The following is a 20,307-nucleotide window of genomic DNA, read 5'->3' as shown; positions in this document are numbered from 1 at the left end:
CATGAGAGGAGCTGCCACGTGACCAGCATGAAATGGGAACACGTGGAGGCATTTCATTGGTTTGGCAAAGCATCTTGGGTATATACCCTAGGTTTTGTATTGTTTTGGGTTTTCTTCGAATTATTGTTTGTTTTGGTTTTGAACAAAGAAGGGACAGAGCTTTTAATACAGTTGGTAGGGCTGCCTGGTTGGCAGGTGACCATGGACAATCCCATGTGTTTTTCATGGGCTAATGGACTAATAAATTGATGGGCTTTCCCGACCCGACAATGCCCACAAAAACTCTTATTCAACGTTTCATATTTTGTATGCCACATGATATGATGATTGATGGTTAGATTATTTCTTTAAATCATCAACCGTCAAATTATGTGATTTATAAAATATGGTCTAAAAGAATGATCTCCATAGCATCAACATTTATGTAAAGTTTTGTTGCTTTACTTTTCCTCGTAGTGAAACAGATGGAACTGAAATATATTAACACATGAGGTCCTGTGGTCGAATTTCCATGTCTTCTAGTATTATTACTTGTAAGCGAGAGTATATCTTCATTGTAGAACACTAACTCTAATTGTATGCAAGAGTCTGTTTGGAGGAGGAAGAATTCTTACGTGTAATCGGGATTTATATTTCCATACAATATCTCATATATACGTGTGATCATATATTTTCTCTCTTCAACTAAGAACTTTTTGTAACATATAGAAAAATATTTATTGGCCAATCTATCTCTAGTTGCAACGTAGAATTTTTTATGAATGCGGGCGTTGTGGTTGGTTTAAACGTATAACATTAAATCGAAATTATTAAAACAAGAAATGATGTGTTACGTGTATTGGTGAATGAGGGCGATGTGGTTGGTTTTAAAAGTATAGCATTAATGGAAATAATTAAAATGTGATGTGTTATTTAAGTTGCAACGAAAGTAGGTCCGGGATGCTGCTCTCTCTTTGTAGTAGGTTTAGGAAGCTTGATGATGAGTTATTCGGTAGGGTTAGAAGTTTTTCTTCTTTCCTATATACAAATGAACCGACCTCGGACCTGTGGAACCAGTAACTCAAGTTGTCGGTGAAAAAATAAGAAAAAAATGTTTTAAAATTAACAACACAAAAGGAAAAAGTGGGAAATTGTGGAATTCAAAAGTAACGAATTTTCTTCAACGTACGACCTTCTCACATTCGGCAGACCAAGTTCCAAGCATCCCTAATTGCATGTAAATAGTCAAATGTTCTTTCGGATAAAGTAGCTTGTTTTACGCTTTGAAATTTATCTTAGATCAGGCTGCATTAAGACGTACGCAACCCAACTGACTATGAAATATCGACAAGCATATTGCATTATAATGTACGTGACACAACCGATTATCAGAATATCAACAAGCATTTTAAACTCGCTCATCAACCGCCACGTTGCCCGTATCATTCTCTTGAATCCTTCTACGTTACTTTATTTGTTTTGTTCATTTGACTGTCAAAATATAATACATAAAGAAAAATTAAACAAAATACGTGATAAGACGGTCTGATCTAATATTTCTCATTTTAACGGTAAAATAGTCAAATTGAGAAAACACGTGTACGTACCAACATGGCAATACAGCTTTTTTTTCTCTTTCTCATGTTCTCAGATATTTTATCTAAATATAAGAAATCTATAAAAAAAGAAATTTAAAAAAAGAAAAAAGGAAAAAAAGAAGGGAAACAAAAGACCGCTCGAATATACAACTGTCACCCGCCTGTCACAAAATCGGGCAGGGTTGTCTCAACGCGTGGCGCACATCTCGCCGTTGCTTCTCAGAAGTAATCGAACTCCGTCGATTGTCTCGTATTTCGACTATCCTCGATCTTGGCCTGGCAATACGGCGTCGTGTTTTGCCTTCTTATCGAACCCGGGATCATCGGCGGCGTGAGCGACCGCACCAACGCCAAGTTGATGCCCTTGAAGAACGGATGCTTCTTGACGTCAGCGGCTCCGCGCTTCGACCCGAGTCGCCGGTCCGGGTCCTTGTTGAGAAACCCGGAAATGAGGTCCCGCGCGTGGCCCTCCAGCGCGCTGGAGGGCGTGGAGGTTGGGAATGTTAGAGGTTTTTTCACAATGTTACGCAGGGTGGTCTCGTTCGATGGAGCCGCGAACGGCGTCCGGCCGTAGACCAACTCGTAGAGGAAGATGCCGAATGCCCACCAGTCGACGGCGTTTCCGTGGGACCGACCGGAGGCGACTTCGGGGGTCACGTACTCGTGGGTCCCAACGAAGGACTGCGACCGGGCGGCCACCGGTTCGGCGACGAAGAGCCGGTTCGGGGAGAGGGTCCGGACATTGCGCGACCGGAACAGCCGGTTGGAGAGGCAGGAGAAGGGGGTGAGAGTTGCCCTCTGCTGCGGGCGGGTGTACGATGGGGTCGATGAGGACGCGGAGTCGGAATACGAGTCGGGTGATTCAACGGCAGGGATTGCGTCCGAGCATAGTGAGAGGTCAAAGTCGGAGAGCATGATGTGACCGTCCGATCTGACCAGCACGTTCTCGGGTTTTAGGTCCCTGTAGATGATTCCCAGCATGTGGAGGTATTCCAACGCCACCAGGACCTCCGCAGCGTAGAACCTGCATATACGGACAAAAAACCGAGTTTAGACCGAGTCGAAGCGTCCGAGTTAAACAAAATTAGGACCAAAAAATATGATTGAAGGCGACTATGCAGTGAGATAAAGCAGACAAGATAAGAACATCTCATGTTCTAATCTGAGTAATGTATTCACAAGAAAACAAAATTACAAAAGAAAATGGCGGTCATTTTTTTTTTTTTTAAATTAATGGAGGAATATTCAAAAATGTACCTTGCGGAGTTGAGGGAGAAGCGTTTTTGAGGCTGATTGTGGCGGAGGGAGTGGAGGTCGCCGCCGGAGCAGTACTCCATGACGATGCAAGAGAAATGCGAGGCTTCAAACTCGGCGTAGAGAGTAGGCAAGAACGGGTGGTCAAGCATTTTTAGGATCTTTCGCTCCATCTCGGCTCTCTGCACCTTCTTCTTCATCGCAAGAGCATCCTTGTCGACTACTTTCATGGCGTAAAGGCACGAGGAAGACGTAGACTCGGTATACTGATCGGCCGGACTTGAAGAGTCGCTGCTTCTGAGTGTGCAGAGGTAGACGGTGCCGATGTCACCGGCGCCGATGCGTCGGTGGAGATGGAAGTCGCGGAAAGTGAGGGCTGTTTTTTTGGAGCGAATGGCGGAGTAGGCGAAGTCGGAGGAGCGGTGAGGCTTGAGGCTTAGTGTCTCGGCCAAGAGGTCGGAGGCGGTGGTGGTGGCGGCGGCGGCGTCGAACGAGAGGCGGCTGAAGCTGCTGCAGCTTTCACTGCTCATTGAACTGTGACTCGAGTTTACTGCTTCACCATCCGAATCACGCTCTAACATCTTAGAAATCAAACGTTTTTATGGACACCCAATCCGAATTTCCTCGAGAAAGAATCAATAAGCGGAGGGCTTTTTATATAAATTTTGTGGAGGAATCGAAGGAACAGTTTTCGGCGAATCGGATACGAAGAAGAAAAACAGAAGATTCCTGGGGAATTTGTGACGTGCGGAAAGGCGATTTTGAATTTTAATACAGAGAACTTGGAGAAGGGTTTGTGTTTGTGGTTGGGTCAAAGCTTGTGGCTTGAAGGTTCAAGTGGAGCAGTGACGCCATTAATGGATCTCCGTACGATTGCAGAAAGCGAGTGCCTTGAATGGCAGGTTTAAACGCAGCAGCAGGCTTTTTCAGGTAGGATTTCAGAAGTAGGGTTTCTCTCAAAAAGTATGAAACCTAGAGAGAGAAACCAAGGGGGGGGGCGAGAGAGAGAGAGAGAGAGAGGTTTTGGTTTGAGGAGCTGGTTTGCTCAACACACTGTGTTTTGAGTTCTGAGAGGAGTTGGAAGGCAGTTGGGTATTTATGCTGGAAGTAATGTAACAGCGCGGTAAAGCGGTAACTTTTTGGGGTGAGGTAATAATATGTAACCCGGATCTTATTTGTGAGGATTTCAGAATCTGTCAATTCTGTTCATTTATCGTATATCATACTATCAGAAATTATTTTAAATTTTTTATTTAAAATAAAATACAAATAATACTTGGTAAAAATTGACCGTATAATATATTATGAACAGATACGACTCATTAATCTTTATGATCTCACCAAAAGGATCTAGAAAGGATCCTGTTAGAATAATATGCAGGTTGGGCACGTGGGAATGGTGGTCTTTGTTGTTCTGCGCATGGCGCTAGAAACTTACCGCGGGTGCGGTTTCACTGCTGGGAAGGGGTTGAGGAAAATGTCGGAATTGCCCCTATTGGGGACTGTTACGGTCAATTTTCTTATCGTTGATGTGCGTGAGATGGGCATTGAGAACATTCAGGTGCGTAGATGATAGATACGAATTGGGAACTTTATTCAGAAGAAAAATTAGACTTCAAAGATGGTAAGTTGGTAACTTATCATGCATGCTGTGCCAAGCACATGTGACAAATCAATTTATTAGGTTGTTAATAGGTACCTGTTATGATTAATTTAGTTTAATTCATAATCACTACTAATTTCATCTCGATATTACAGCGATATCATGTTAAACGGATTTTAACATATACCCATTAACAACTTAATGAGTTGATTTGTCACCTCTATTGGCAAGTCGTTTAATTAAAATGATTTCCTGTTTCAAACCTAAGGTGTGCACAAGTTCTTTTGTTGTATGACATATATCGCAGATCCGACTATAAATATCGATTTTTTTTCTTTTTTTCTTCAATTGATCATACCTGATTTGTAGTTGGTAGCGACTTGAAGAAAGAGTTCGGAATAGTCTATTTTATTTGGTAAGTCGCGAGTTTTAAGGGGCTGGATGGGCCAAGTACAACCTCTAAAAACATGCGATAATCGGTTTTTTAGTAGCAATTGTCCTTCCTGACCTGTTGTCATCAACTGTCCGCTTCCTTGAATGAAGAGAATATTGCGAACGCATCCCATATAATGGTTAAAATTATTGCCTTATATTATGTTAAAACTTTCCCATTTGCATTTGCCTATAAACACAGTTGAAAGCTTATCAACACCTCTAATGTCGAAAAATTGACAAGGTACATAATATCGCGCGCACAGTCGAGCGATTCACATTTACCAAAACAAATGCAAATCATTTGAAACAAAATGTTTGCATAACTACATATCTGAACACAAAACGATTTATAAACATGTAGAGTTGATATCGTCAAGGCATTTGACAAATATAATTAAACAGATTGAGTTAGAACTAGATCGTTATTGAAGTCGAATCCAAACAAAAAGCACGATTGAACACGACGCAATGTGAATGCTACCACCTACCGAAAACAATGGAGGGGTAGGAGTTGATATCATCAAGGCATTATTGACAAAATATAATTAAACAGATCGAGTTAAAGCTAGATCATCATTGAAGTCGAATCCAAACAAAAAACACAATCGAACACGACGCAAAGTGAATGCTACCCCCTACCGAAAACAATCGAGGGATAGGAGTTGCACAGGAGTTCTTGTACGGAGCGGGCCAAGAAGGTGGTGATGATCACCCCTTTAAATCCGTCGAGTTTTTTGTTTGAATTCCAAGCCACACCATGTATTGGTGTTTAAGATTCTGAAGAAAGCGTGTATCGTTCTTCAGCCTAGCGTTTTCAGTTACCAATCTATTATCTTGATTTCAAGGGATTTGAATTTTTATGCTCTTAAAAGTGTTGATGCCCCACTGAGCCGCGTGGTTTGTTTTGGTTCGCTTTTTCTCTCTTTCACAAAAATAATTTGCATGGAAGGGGGTCATCACTATGTGATCCAATAACATTATGCCTTGTGAAAAAAAACAAAAACTTACACATAATATAACGTTATTGGATCAGAATGTCACAATGCCGATAAACTCATTAATTTGAGATAAATACGTCTTCTCTTTCGCTATCATCATATATATGTATAGGGTTAGGATCCAAAGACATACGTGTTTTACACATTTTGATACACGTTTTTGTAAGGCCTACTTCATAACGTATTTCAACGATTTAACCGTCTATCGTTTATGTCTTACCTCAAAGATCATGTCTACTAAAAATTGCCCAAATCCAAAAATATGACCATTAGATTAAATTTAGTGTTTCTTTATAGATCGTATTCGTCCATTTTTCTCACTACAAATAAATATCTTAATAATTTTGGATTTACCTAATTTTTTCTAAGAATAATTTGTGAATAAAGTACTAAAATATAGATGATTTATATCATTGAAGTACATTACTAAATAGTTCCAACAAAATACGTGTAAAAAACGTAGATATGCTAGAATTGAAAACTAATAATGGTAGCAGTAAAATACAATGAGGGTTGAGAAAAGCGTACAATAATTGAGTCTTCGATGAGAAGTGACTCTTAAAAGTATTTAACTACTCCTTGGCTGCATCCTGCAGATGTCGACTGCAGTAGAAATTTCAAATGCTTCTATATTCTACTGTTGATTTGAGAGTCTGAATTCCTGGATCATATTTCATTCAAAAGGTTAACTGTCGTTGATCAACGAAGCATTTCCAACCAAGTGTCAAATAGTGTCCAAGGCTAAATGATTGCGTGTCGATACTATGAGACGCCCTATAATCTGATTCATCAAATTATGTCGTAGTATTTGATTGACTAGAATTTGAATTCGAGTACATGTTGGCGTGAATCAATTGAATGCTGTTAGTATGTTATTAGGATTCCTTAATTTACTACGATTCTTTAATTGTCTTTTGTACTACAAGTGTAGTCTTGTATGCATATACATTACCTCCAAGGGAAGAATACAACAACAAATCGAACCCTAAATTTTAAACAGGGCCAAAATGATTTGACAAGAATTAAGGATATTTTGTCATTTTTGTCTTTGTTTAATGGAGAATTTTTTACGGAATGACCAAGTGATTGACTGTGGATGGACAATAGTTCTATCGATTTTAAATCTGAATGACCAAAAAGAGGAATTATGTTAATCTTAGAGACTACTTTGGCTCAAAAGCCTATATATTAAATCGTGATTAATATTGACAGTGAAGTATCAAACCTTAGCACATCATCTACGACTCAAATTCAGAATACAGTTTTGGTAACTCTATTGTTGGATTATTATTGTTATATTTTTCGTAATCCAAAAGATATATTATATTCGACACGACAAGTGACTTTGCTGAATTTGATTAATATTCATAGGATCCCTCTTTTTTTGTTTCTTTTTTACACAAGTGATACTGGAAGTGACGAATTTGAACATAAGATCTTAGATTCATGAGTGAACTCTCTTAACCATTAAGAATGCCTAAGTTAAATGGTAGAATATATAAGAGGACATAATTAATCTGTAGAAAAATAAATAAACAAGAATTTAAAAGTAAAACTGATATATCAAAAATGTGACAAGAATTTAGACGGTTAAAACTTGAAAAAATGGCAGTGATTCATTGCAGTTGAAGATGCTCTTTTACACTGGCACCATTCTCTGCTCCTGCGCGCAGCAACGAGGACATAACTACTATTAGCAAATAAGGGTTCATTTGCATTAAACTAGACACTGAATCTCCGACGTTGCATGCGGGCTAAAATTTAATTAGCTATATTGTGTACGTTACGCGAAGAGAGATATACATACATCAAATTACACACACACACACACAGAGATATATATATATATATATATATATATATATATATATCACCCATTGCGGTTAAGTCTCTCTCGATGATATGAGTTGTAGCGGACTGCATGTATGTTGGGTGTAGTTAGCCAATTCCATGTGCACCTTCAAATGTCTTTTGAATATGATAAGGAGGTTGAAGTAAACTAACCAGCAAGGAGTATTAGATCGATACTAAAATTCCACATGGCCTAAAGAGAGCTGGGTTTGCAACTGTTTGAGGAGAGATTTTTCAGTACGTCGGGAACGTACTCCGATACTAATTATATTATCAAATGTCATAATACAAATGATTGAATACTTGAAAAAATTTCTAACATTTGCATTATGATACTTACTATAACAAACTGTATTTTCGGCATATTAAAAATTTCTACAGGCTGATTGATTGGGAGATGCAGTCTGCTGGTTCCCTTCCTTTGAAAAGAACGAGACTCAAAAGCCTACATGATTTATAAAGATTATTAGATTATTTCATACTCGAATATATTTATTATTTCACACTTTTGGAGAAGTAGATTGAGAGGAAGTTGATGAAAGGGCCCCATGATTGTTTGCATGGAAACCCTAGTGTTTTGGAAAAGGCCAGCAAAAAGTGTAGCAAGTGGAATTGTTTTTTGCATTTCAGCCTTGACATTACTCCAAAAGTGCAAACCAAAAACCCACATTTAACGTTGGCTTGTTAGTTTTGAGGTTACAAACTTAAACTACCAAAAAAAATTAGATTATTAAAACCATACTTTACCTGTTTAATCACATGTATACATGAACGCAACTAACTCCAAATGTTAAATTTGAAGAACGATATTCTAATTTCCTTCATTTACGGATAAGAGAATTAGAAACTTGAATAAAAGAGGATACACACACTTCTCCGTAACACACAACTACAACTCCGAATGCTAACTAAATCAATCATTTCATGGTAGAGCTACTAGAACTGGTATAACCAAGTTAACCCCTGATAAATATGGCTAACCGGGAATCCATCTTAATAGACACGTTTTTTAGACAAATACGTGTACGATAAAATTAATTGTGTTAGGGTTTGTTTTATAGGATTCAATCATTAACAAGCGACATGATAACAACGTGTAAATTTGATGTATCAAAATGAACTTATATTTATGTTTTATAGATAAATTAAATACTTTATGAAACGTGTTTGGTGTTGAATAACTTCTTACAACCTACAACATGAACAATCATAAACGCAGCACCTTACCAACCAAAACCTAAGATTTGTTTCCGGCCATCAGTCTAGATATTAAGTCTAATCTGCCTATGTTAATATAGCTGCCTATGCTAATAGTCTAATCTGAACAAAAACACAAACAACCTAATAGTCATAGGAAGAAAACTTAATAATTGAACTGGGATATTTTGGACGCATTTCAAAGGTAGACAAAATTATCAACTGGTGGAATATTCAATAATTGATCAGAAAATATAACAAGGGCCCAAAAATCTGATTCATTGAATTAGGTAATTAATAGTTTGTTTGAAAATACTTTTAAAATGACTGCAAACATTTTTAGATAATATATATATATATATATATTTTAAACACCTAACGTGTTTTCTTAAAAAAAAAAAAAAAAAAAAAAAAAAAAAAAAAAAAAAAAACACCATTTATATGTTTCTAAACAAGTTCTGAACCAGTGACCACCAAATGTGGCTAATCTAACTTTGTAGATCTTGTGGGCCAAGTTTTTAACTCCGTTGTTGTCCGTTTACTTACTTTGGTGTTTGGAATTTTCTCGAGGATCTTTCTGTTTTTATCCATTGTTATAGAACATGTTAATAAGAGGTGTGATATCTACACATCCCTTTTTACTTTTCATACATTATTTTAATTTTCGGCCATCAGATCGGATAAAATGAAGAAGATCAATGGACATAAATTAATAAGGAGTGTGTGAGAAGTAAAAATGATATGTGAATAGCACATCCCGTTACTAATTAATTAATAATTAGCCACTGGATGAATTAACCTTAAACCAGAAGTAATCAGTGAGATTGCCAGATGACTTTTTGTGATTCACAAAGATATCTTACAAGACAACTCTACCTCAATTAATTGTACCATTTGCATATTCTGTTTGAATGTCGCCAATTTCACAAGCATCCCTGTTTCCTTCTGTAACAAGAGAACAAGACGAAATCTTATCAACCATAGAAAATAGGTCGATAAAAAAATTATGCACATCTTCCATTGAGGGAGTGCAAAAATTGTGAATTGTGCATTATTGGCACACTTTGTACTGGTGACACAACTGGTTTTGGGAAATCAGTGCAGCTCTAGTACAAGTGATAAAAAGAATTGCCAAACTAGTAAAAATTGACATGCAAAATGTCTCAAATGCCCATTGTGGCTGCTCGATCGATAACATCGACAAAGACTTTATGTTTTACTATGACAATAGTTTATGATTCTATTGATACGATCTTCATATAGGTGTATATCGATACAATCATCGTTGTTTATTGTTGATACACCTGCCTTTCATATGCTAAATTGATATCATACTATATAGTATCATATAAATTGAAATTATGTTTGACGATCGCGTACCATCGATATATGAGTATGTATAATGGCATTTTAACATTTCGTGTCTTATTTTTGCTAGTTAAGTATTTAACATTTCGTGTCTTATTTTTGCTAGTTATAATTGCACCCCGAATTTGTAGACGTACCACAGCGCCCAATTTCCAACTTGTTTTTGGAAAGGAAAGAACTTGGCTGCTGAAAAAATTAGCAGCAACTCCGGCTGCTCACCAATCACTGATGGACATGTGTCCAATATGTGATGAAAAATCAATCACTTGGACACATGTCCATCTTTGATTGGTGAGTAGTAGGAGATGCTGCTAATTTTTCAGCAACCAAGTTCCGTTCTTTTGGAAATTCATTGTGTCAGAGAGTTGAGAAAACAGTTGGTGTGTATAGTATTATTCGTAAGTTGTAAATTTGTAGTGCAATCCGAAAGTACAAATTTTTTGTGCTCCCCCCTTAAATACTATTAAAATTTGACATGGAAAACAAAGTGCATAACATTCTCACTCTCCCACACTCTCTCATGTCCAACTCTACAAGACTACATCAACACTAATTAGACCATAAAGATTATAAATGCTAATTGATGAAACTTGTTAGAGTACACCAAACAAAAGAGGGACTTCATACCAACAACAAGGCTCCCCTCTTTGTAAAGATCGAAAAAGGGGGTAAGGGAAAACACCTATTGTACACAACCTTTCTCTTGCTTTGCAAGGATGTTGTTTCTATGATTCAAACTCATGACCTTTCGGTCACAAAAGAACAAACTTTTCCCTTGCATCAAGGCTTGCACTCAGGGTACACCAACACAGATGGGAAAAAAATCAATGGTGTCTTGGTTGGAATAGACCAAAAAATATCAAGCAAACAAATATCTATACCCATCACATTCAAGCTTTGATCATTATCCATGGCATATAAGAGATCCTTCAATGTATTGAATATTTGGTCCCCCAGTTTACCTATAATTTGATAAAGGCTCGTGGAAACTAAAGTAACATTTACACAAAAGTGCACGTCGCATTAAAGTATGGCTAGGAGCTTATGATGCTACAAATACAGAGATTCCGCAGCAAAGTTATGCTTTTCACATCAACCCTACAAGTTTAATATATGTGAGGAATGCATGATGAATAAATTAATCAATCTAATTATATCAATACATGAAATGTAGGGGTGGAAATGCAACAATAATGGTATATTAGGATTAATTTGTTTTTTTTTTTTAAAAAAATTAATGACCATTTCAAGGAAATAGCAGAGGGAAAATGCTTGAGAAAGGACAGTGAACAAACCACCAATATTCCCGCTGTTTTGATAGGCCGACAAACGGACAAAATATGTCACGTAGACAAATTCTTCATCAACGAAGCATATAAAAAATGTTGGATTAGTTGAAAATTATGACACTAATTTAATATTAAAATGACTTTTATATTAAGTCTGTACTATAGTCTACTAGTTTTACAATAAAATACGATTAAAACCTTAATGGTGTGTGGTACGTAATGGCTGTATCAAGAACAACCCAAAATAGTTAAAAAAAAAAAAAAAATTAGGGTTTGGAATCCAAGTACGGAAGTTGAATTATCTCTCTTTCTTCGTACCATAAAAATATGCAGACGTTGCTTCCATGTCTACTTGATCTGCTGATATAGTACGGTGGTCGCTCATCTGACTGCTAGATTTTGTCCCGCTGTATGATATTATATATGTATTGCTGGATCTTATTTCTGCAAAATTTATATGATTTTATTTTTATGTGTGATGCAATTTGCAGCTCGTGATTTGGCTCAGGTATTACTAAATGTTGAGGGAGCATGGAGCCCAGACAAGATCAAACTGGTCAACGTTGAACTATTCAATTTCAAAAATTGATAGGGTCTATAATAAGGATAAAATGACGGGTCTATAAAGGTAATACGTCTATAAAAGCGTTTAATTAGTTTGGCTCGAGAAATTAAGAATAATGAATGTAAACAAAATCTTAAAATGAAAACAACTAAAAACGAAATAATTCTTAAACGAAAAGGTTTCTTTCAAATTAGATATATAGTCACTCGAGCCCTAAAAGGTTTGTTTGACCACATGTCTAAATTGGGTACGTTTCAAAAAAATTCCTATATGATGGGCTCATGCATACAAAAAATTCAAGAAATTTTGTTGTACAAATTGCCAAATTTTTTATATTTAGCCCCATTTCGAGATTTTTATGACTTTAACCACGTAAGATTGGTTTGAGGCATTGAGTACTACCTCACATGACTTGGGTGGGATGAAAAATGTGATCAGACTAGCATTTTTAAAACTAATTTAGATTGTGCAATGTGGATTTACTCTAGCAAGAATAATGCAGAAACAAGATTTTTATGTGACCCAAAATCTGCAAGTTATCAGCGTGTTTCATCACTAAAGTTTAATAGAGATTTAAATATACCAGCAAGAATCATACAGCAGCAAGATTTTTATGTCTAGTGTCCCCCTTGCCTTTATTTATCGAAGCTACTAAAGCAGCGTTTGCTCAATTTCGAGGACTAGTTCAGTAGTGCGTGAGCTATCTTGAGACCACTTGAGTAGTGCTCGAGCACTACTTAGTGGGGCCTTGAGTGAGCATGAGCACTGCTCAAGTGACCATGAGATAGCTCGAGCCCTCTTGAGTATGTCCATATAAGTCCGAAGTATGTCAACAATTTGGCTACTTTTTAAATTTCTCATTTATAATTAGCTTATTCACAAATTAGACCCTCGAAAACTGTTTAAAAGAGCATTGTGGTGTTAGACATTTATGCATCCTTGAGTCTTGTTTGATTGAACCAAAATCATCAAACTTATGTGATTTAATCCATCTTAATTCATCTTATCGTGCTGACATTGTATTTGAACAAGGATTGTAGGAAATTTTTATAGGCGCTAAAAGAGTAATCATAAACTCAAATAAAACTGCATGTTGATATTTTGAAGCGCCAAAAATAGTGTTCAACAAACTGTGTAAAATATGTGAGAGGTCGGCTCAATTAGAAATTTTTCATTGGGACCGGAACACGGATGGTACACCACGTGTTTTTATATAAGTAGTTGGAAATTTTATTTTTTAAGTTATTAACTTTTTAGCAGATATATCCCACAATTTATATAGTGACACATAATATACCTATTCCGTGTTTCAATCACACTGAAAATCTCTCCGACTCAACGACCCGAGTTCAATAGGCTCCTTGACAGCCAGCGATGCTTCACCAGTTGCTGGACATTAACATGTACATAATGAGCCTACATGTGCAGAATTAGTACACAATCTTTCGTCACAAATCAATGAGATTCACAACTATTTAAATTGGGATGTGCTATCTACATATCCCAAATTACTTCTTACACACCCCTTGTTAATTTCTGTCCGTTGATCTTATTTAATTCATTCTATCCGACGATTGAAAATTTAAAAAGTATGTGAAAAGTAAAATAGAGTACATGGATATCACATCTCTTTAAATTATATCGTACGCAGAGCAGGTTACAACTATTCTCTATGACAACACCACGTCAAACAATTAACCGAGTTGGGTCCAACCCCCTGTAACTAATTAAATTCCAGTACTATATAAAACTTACAAAAGAGTGAGATGTTGTTGCAACTATCATAAATTAATACTGCCCTTATTTATTTAGTACTGAATGTACATGTACTTGAAAGTTACGTGTTGGATACGTACGACAAATTCAACAAAACTACGTACCAAATTTAAGTACAAGTCAAGGTTTGAATACAATAAACAAATTAACTGATGTACAACAACAAATGTAGCGAAAATGTGTACCTCATGACGAAATGTTTTACTACCACATCCACGCATAAACCAAATTAGCTAACTTAATAAACTTCGATCTTCCGTATCTGTTTTTACGATTAATAATTCGCTTGGAAAAAAAAAAAACCTAATTAGGACTATATATCACTCAATTTAGCTAACTTAAATTCAATCGTTTGTGCACTTGAGTATTACTGCACTACAGGTGGGGAGTTTCTTTTCTATATAAGCAATATTTTACTTTAAATTAATCTAAACTACTAAGACAGGAACTCAAACTCAAATGTTATAACCAATCGTCAACTAGCCCACTCCTGCTTGAAAGTAGCAAAGGGGGATTTGGTGGCAGGAGTGCAACGATCTAGCCCAAACCTGCTTAATTAGATGAAGTAGCAAGGCGTATGAAGGGAATGACGACCCATCTTGGAGATAACTTCAAAAGCTGAACCTAGCCCAACCTACTTAAACAACCTGTGTAACAATTTCATACCGTCTAGCCACCTTGACTTTAGACTTTTAATATATACCCTTGTCCTAGCTACGATGTGGGAACCAGATCCACTCAATGAGGCTGGGCAAGACTTTACGTCTGATATTGTAGTGTTAGACATTTGTCATACTTAAGCAGTGGGATAGACTCCTTCAAATGAAAAGATAGGAGATGTTTAGCCAGTACAAGCTGTGTTTGCTATGCCAGCACCAGTAAAACTTTGATTCTTTAAGCGTTTCTCATTAACATTATCAAATTATTAGGGGATTTTATGTATAAAATAAGGGAAAAAAAAATGATTGTAACTAAATACAAAGAATAAGATCCGAACCATCAAAAGCCAACTTCATCTTCAACATCACCAGGCCCCGTCCCCAAAACTGGGCCACTTAACCCAATTGAGCCCAGAACTCGACCTGGGTAGTAATGGGTACTCTGCCTGGTTGGTTTGCTTAATTCAAAGTTGGTGGACCAAAATAACCCCAACGAAAGATGGAAATTGCGGAGAAAATCCAAGGGGGTGATATGGATTCAGTACATCGCGAATAGAACCCAAAAATTGCTTTATGGCTGGACTCGACCACCACCACCACCACGACGTTCACCACCACCTTGTGAATAAAGCTTTAATATTTTAAGCGTCCGAACTTTCTGAGACTTCTCTCTGAAACGTATACATTTGCAAAAGTGAAGTAGTACAGAGTAAATAGCTCAGCTTCCGAAAGCATCAGTCACACTCTCTCGAAAACTCAAATTAAAAAAAAAAAAAAAAATAAAGCGAAAAAGGAGATAATTTCCCACTCAAGAAACTTCAGATTCTTCAACAAATCGTTGCATTTATACCACCACCCCCTTTTCTCATTTGCTTCTCACTTTTAAAACACAAACAAGAGAGAGATAGAGAGAGAGAGAGAGAGAGAGAGTGGTGGGTTTTCTTATATTTTTATTTTTATTTTAGTATTATATTTGTTTTCTAGGAGAAGGGTATCAAGCATGAGAAAGAAGATATGGGTTTTGGTTTTGCAGTGCCTCTTGCTCGTGGGAATGGGATGCCATCTGGGTAACTTCTCTTCTCTTCTGTTTTTTTTTTTTTTTTCATGTTTACAGTGGAGTTCTCTGGTTTTTATGTTATTTTTCTTGCTGTTTTTTTGTTTTTGTATTTTTGTTTGGAAATCTTGTTGTTCAGAAGTTGGCCGTTTCTGGTCAGGTTTATATATTTGTTTTTTCTGTGTTTCCCAGGATATATATAGTTGTATATGAACATTTGAAGCTTGCAGAATGCAAGGGATTGGGAAGTAGGCCAATCCTCCTATTTAAGGCGCCAATTTTTGGACCAAAAAGAAAAGAAAAAGTTTGTCTAGGCAAATCCAATCCCACTTAGGCTTGGATAGCTATTTGTTTGGACACAAACTTGAGAACGTTACTCACAAAAGTATGGTATCCCTGTTTATTGGTCTCACTCACGTTTCCCGTGGTTTCATCGATGTGGAAGTTGCCCTAGTCGTACAAGATACAACCCTAACGAAATTTCTCTTGTTTGTTGAATTTCTATTGATGCCAGTTCTGACTTTTATGGGGGTCCATGTTGTTAGACATGAGTCACATGATCTTCTAGGCCACTTTCTAACTGGTATTATTCAATTTTAGGCGAAGCTATCCACTTTTCTTTATGTTTTGTTGCTTGAATCGGTAGAGCTTGTTTTGAAATTGAAGATTTAATTTACTGAATCTTTTACAAACTTTTAGTTTCGACAATGGGAGCAGCGGTGCAAGAGAAGGCAGATGGAGCAATTCCAGACACCACATTGTCACCACCAGAAGGGAACACAACATTCCTTGATGGCACGACATGGTGCGTAGCCCTTCCCGGGGTTTCCCAAGCCGATTTGCAGAACGCATTAGACTGGGCCTGCGGATTGGGAATGGCAGACTGCAAGCCAATTCAAAAGGGTGGAGCGTGTTACGAACCAGATACTCTGCTGTCTCATGCCTCTTATGCCTTCAATAATTATTATCAGCAGAACGGGAATTCGGACATTGCTTGCAATTTTGGAGGAACTGCAGGTGTTACTAAAAAGAACCCAAGTAAGTTGTGCAGCTCCCCTTCCTGATAAGAAGTAGTGTAACAAAGGGTCACTTAAAAGATCTGTTGGTGGAATCCAACTCAGAACAACTTAGATCGATTTTGAAGTCGTAACTAAATGGATTTTCGGTATCGAAGAATCCAAATGAATTCTTTGGTGCCCCTTAGAAGCTAATGTTCTTTGACATTGTAAGGTGCTACAAGGGTCTAGTTCTTCCCGAATTTTTTACCCGGGATTTCACCCCGACACTTCCTTAAACGGGGAAGATGCCATTAGGCCAGAAAGCCATTTGGTAGCGTTGGCAGTCTTACCAAGTTTTCTGATCAATCTCTTGATTACATGGTTATCTCTATATTCTCCACATAGCAATAAGTAAACATGACTGTAAGATCAAATTGGGGCTGCACAAACTCTACCGGAATGTGTTCGCTCTACGATATTTATCGTTCTATGCCTTCAATTCTGCTCTACTGATCAGTTTCATCACATTACAGGTCATGGAAAATGCAACTACGCTGCGCCCGGGTACGCTTGTTGCATCACACAGTTTAGTTTGCGTAATCTAAAACACAAGTCTGTTACTTTTACAATGCTTATAGATTGATACACCCTTTGTTCCTGTTTCTTTCAGATCTGTAGGCTCTACAGCACCTCCATTCTCAAAGCAAAGTCACATCTCTCTTTGGTGGCAACTTGCTGGCCTTCTGCTGCCATTGTATCTCGGAAGCTGATATTTTGATGGGTTAATTAAACTGCTTCCAAGAAAAGCCAAAATTCCCGGTGCTTTTACAAAAAGCTATTTGCTGTTACTCTGGGGGAAAAAAAGCAGGAGATGAGAACATGATTATAAATTTAGAATAGGGTTTTGTAATTGTAATATGCTTTATCCCTATCTTTGTTTTTGGTTTAGGAATCTTTTACTTCTAATTAATCAAATCCTATCCTTCCACCTTTTGCCTGATTGCTTTCTTCTTCTAAACGTATTCATTCATGGCGATTTCACACTTCACACCCATGTTGTCTTTTTTGAGGGGAACATCGTATGGACTTCTAAATCTAACCATCACTTTGCATGGAATATGGTGTTTCTCCCATTGCGGATTTCATCTTCTTTTTCTAGATCTTTCATAGATTGAGGATTGCCGTTATTGCATTATTTTAAGTCAATCATCATATGTTATACGTTTTAATTTTTTTGTATGATAATACATGATTGACGTAAGATATCGTCATAATGACATATTGTTGCGAAGTTAGTTTCTGTCTTTTCTCATACCAGATATTCATGTTCAACAACAATATTATTGATTACAGTATTGACACATTTCTTATTATGACAAGTCTCGCAAATAAGAAAGTACCGATTTTTCAAGGTTGAGCTTTGTCGACCTTACCATTTTGTACAACTGACTAGGAAGCTCAACCTCGATTTGCAAATCCGCACCCCTCTTGAAGGAATTATCGATCAATTTGTATAAAATCAAATATAAAAATATTTATAGTACTGAAGTTACAAGATTGACCTTAACAATTTCTCAAGAGATTTTGAGAGAAAGATACGTATGAGGAGAAGGAGAACCAATCAAATCCCAGGAAACAGAAATCTGGAGGTTTAAATGTGGGGGCCCACTCACCCTCTGCAATGTCTGCATAGTATCTTTGTGGATCACAGATTTACATCATTTTGTCTTTCACAGGCCCTGGCAAACCAAAATCATCATTACATAAACAATACACCTTAAATGACAATTTTGCCCTCTAGATGGCTAATCCCGGTCCATCAGTGGACTGGACTTGCATTTAACTTTCAAACCAACCTAGCCCAGTCCAACCGGCCCAACGGAAGCCCAAATGTAAGATTTCAAAAATTAAATCCAATCAGAAGTTGCTGCTGCAGCAACACAAACAAGGGTCCCACAAACAAAACCTTATCCAATTGAGTAAAATGATTAATCCAATGGGACAGAGCCACGACGGCAGCAAAGGATCCTGGTGCATCCAAATCTGGAATTCTGGAGCCACAGGTTGCTCATGCGGCTGCGGCTGCAGACTTTGTTGCCCTAAAAGCTTATAGCGATATTACGGTACGCAAAACTTGATAAAATTATCAAACAAGTAGAGAGAAACTGCAACAGATCTCAGCAAATGGCAGCTACCACTGTGACCACTTCTCTCCCCCAGTTCAATGGGCTCAGACCCAAAATTTCCTTCTCTAATGTGCAAAGCATGGTAAGTTCTGCTTTCCTCTCGGTCTTTAGGATTTGACGTTGATCGATCATCTTTCGCTACATCATGGTAGATGCTTAAAGATATATGATAAAGTTATATTAAGGAAATTTAAATGCTATAAGAATAGAGATTTTGTTATACTGAGGTTAATGGAGAATCGAACACAGAATTTCGAGTGTAATAGGTGTAGGAGTAAATGCTCTTACTTGTATTTGATCAATACACGAAACTTCGAATTGCAGAATGACGTTATTGACTAACTTGAGTTACAAACCTCTTATTTCTCGTTTTACAGGCGGTTGCTCAACCAATGAGGCGCAAAGGCCTGGGCGCTTTGGGAGCTCGCTGCGATTTCATTGGTTCATCCACCAATTTGGTAAGCAAATATTTCACTGAACTATATATACATACAACAACCAGACCATACATTAGCAGGTGAATGTGATTAAATTACTAATTAATTTGTTCAATTAAATAATCTTGATTTGTTCAGATAATGGTGACTACTACAAGCCTAATGTTGTTTGCCGGAAGATTTGGGTTGGCCCCGTCGGCAAACAGGAAGGCAACGGCAGGATTGAAGCTTGAAACAAGGGACTCTGGGCTGCAGACTGGCGACCCAGCTGGGTTTACACTTGCTGATACCTTGGCCTGTGGGACAGTTGGTCACATTATTGGGGTTGGTGTTGTTCTTGGCCTTAAGAATGTTGGTGCCCTGTAATTAGTCAATTAATCAATCAAATTCCAAGAGTTTGATTCAAAAGAGAACATGTTTGTGAACTCCTCGTGCACTGAATGGTATTTTTAAGTGTCATATTGATAGAAGAATGACAAACGCTAAGAATGCTGAACTTTTCCTTTTTAAGCAAGCCCTCATTGCTCTAAACTTTCTTAATTGTTTTTTGGTAGTGAAGGGGGACAACGCTTTGCACTTGGTGTAGCGTCTTTAGTCTTTGTTCACCTCTTCACTGCTTTCTGTTTGTTTTCTTTGGTTGTTGCCTCCTGGTAGGCCTCCTATGCTTTTGGCTTTGGCCCTAGTTATGAATATTTCCAGTTCAAAAAAAAAAAAAAAAAAAACTTTCTTGTAACGTGACAAGTGAGATGGAGAGATAATCAACGATGTAAACCAAATGCATGGAAGTTTCTCTCATCGAAAACTTCGTAGCAGAGGACCTTCTAAACACCACCTGTCTTGGTGCAACAAATACAAGCATATTGGATTGCATATCGCGTTGTGTAAGAATCGTAAAATTTGGGTTGTAAAAGGAGCCCAAGGAATATGAATTATATTGACTAAAAAGACCAACCACCTCTTGTTTAGTGGCACTTCAGATTTTTATGTTAGAAGATGTTCGAATTTCCACTTCCCCATTAATAAGAACAACCTAATTGTAAAAGAAAAAGAAAAAACTAAA

At 37.4% G+C, this 20,307-nt stretch overlaps 3 protein-coding genes across 4 annotated transcripts; 2 read left to right on the top strand and 1 right to left on the bottom strand.

The window, feature by feature from the left end:
• Window positions 1-1,512: 1,512 nt before the first annotated feature.
• On the bottom strand, window positions 1,513-3,455 carry LOC103952398 (protein kinase PINOID-like). The gene is made up of 2 exons (XM_048582159.1): window positions 2,835-3,455; window positions 1,513-2,601 (listed from the first exon to the last, which is right to left on the bottom strand). Exons 1-2 carry the CDS (start codon window positions 3,410-3,412, stop codon window positions 1,797-1,799), a joined length of 1,383 nt encoding a protein of 460 aa, XP_048438116.1. The 5' UTR covers window positions 3,413-3,455; the 3' UTR covers window positions 1,513-1,796.
• Window positions 3,456-15,061: 11,606 nt separating this feature from the next.
• LOC103952397 (PLASMODESMATA CALLOSE-BINDING PROTEIN 5) lies at window positions 15,062-17,617 on the top strand. 2 transcript variants are annotated; one of them, XM_048582679.1, is made up of 5 exons: window positions 15,062-15,639; window positions 15,819-16,209; window positions 16,326-16,664; window positions 17,158-17,188; window positions 17,295-17,617. In XM_048582679.1, exons 2-5 carry the CDS (start codon window positions 16,014-16,016, stop codon window positions 17,392-17,394), a joined length of 666 nt encoding a protein of 221 aa, XP_048438636.1. In that variant the 5' UTR covers window positions 15,062-15,639; window positions 15,819-16,013; the 3' UTR covers window positions 17,395-17,617. The 2 variants fall into 2 exon arrangements, with proteins under 2 accessions (XP_048438636.1, XP_009362261.2); XM_009363986.3 differs by lacking the exon at window positions 15,819-16,209 and having other exon boundaries at window positions 15,112-15,639.
• A 1,039-nt stretch (window positions 17,618-18,656) lies between these two features.
• Window positions 18,657-19,761, top strand: LOC103952396 (photosystem I reaction center subunit psaK, chloroplastic-like). The gene is made up of 3 exons (XM_009363985.3): window positions 18,657-18,892; window positions 19,188-19,268; window positions 19,386-19,761. The coding sequence occupies exons 1-3, from the start codon at window positions 18,809-18,811 to the stop codon at window positions 19,611-19,613; spliced, it is 393 nt and encodes a 130-aa protein (XP_009362260.2). The 5' UTR covers window positions 18,657-18,808; the 3' UTR covers window positions 19,614-19,761.
• Window positions 19,762-20,307: the final 546 nt, after the last annotated feature.

This window comes from the organism of the source record quoted next, unplaced genomic scaffold, assembly GCF_019419815.1.
Source record: "Pyrus x bretschneideri cultivar Hongxiangsu unplaced genomic scaffold, Pyrus_bretschneideri_v1 Contig19, whole genome shotgun sequence".
Lineage (NCBI taxonomy): Eukaryota > Viridiplantae > Streptophyta > Magnoliopsida > Rosales > Rosaceae > Pyrus > Pyrus x bretschneideri.
The sequence above is the reverse complement of the archived record's forward strand: the minus strand, read 5'-3'. Positions and strand labels throughout refer to the sequence as shown.

Bases quoted from the DNA above. Each gene is read 5' to 3' on its own strand.
- LOC103952396 (XM_009363985.3), top strand. From the start codon at position 18,809: ATGGCAGCTACCACTGTGACCACTTCTCTCCCCCAGTTCAATGGGCTC. The intron at 18,893-19,187 runs GTAAGTTCTGCT...CTCGTTTTACAG, and splicing joins TCTCTAATGTGCAAAGCATG to GCGGTTGCTCAACCAATGAG. The intron at 19,269-19,385 runs GTAAGCAAATAT...TGATTTGTTCAG, and splicing joins TTGGTTCATCCACCAATTTG to ATAATGGTGACTACTACAAG.
- LOC103952398 (XM_048582159.1), bottom strand. From the start codon at position 3,412: ATGTTAGAGCGTGATTCGGATGGTGAAGCAGTAAACTCGAGTCACAGT. The intron at 2,602-2,834 runs GTACATTTTTGA...CCGTATATGCAG, and splicing joins TTCTCCCTCAACTCCGCAAG to GTTCTACGCTGCGGAGGTCC.
- LOC103952397 (XM_048582679.1), top strand. From the start codon at position 16,014: ATGGTATCCCTGTTTATTGGTCTCACTCACGTTTCCCGTGGTTTCATC. The intron at 16,210-16,325 runs GTATTATTCAAT...ACAAACTTTTAG, and splicing joins TCTAGGCCACTTTCTAACTG to TTTCGACAATGGGAGCAGCG. The intron at 16,665-17,157 runs GTAAGTTGTGCA...ATCACATTACAG, and splicing joins TGTTACTAAAAAGAACCCAA to GTCATGGAAAATGCAACTAC.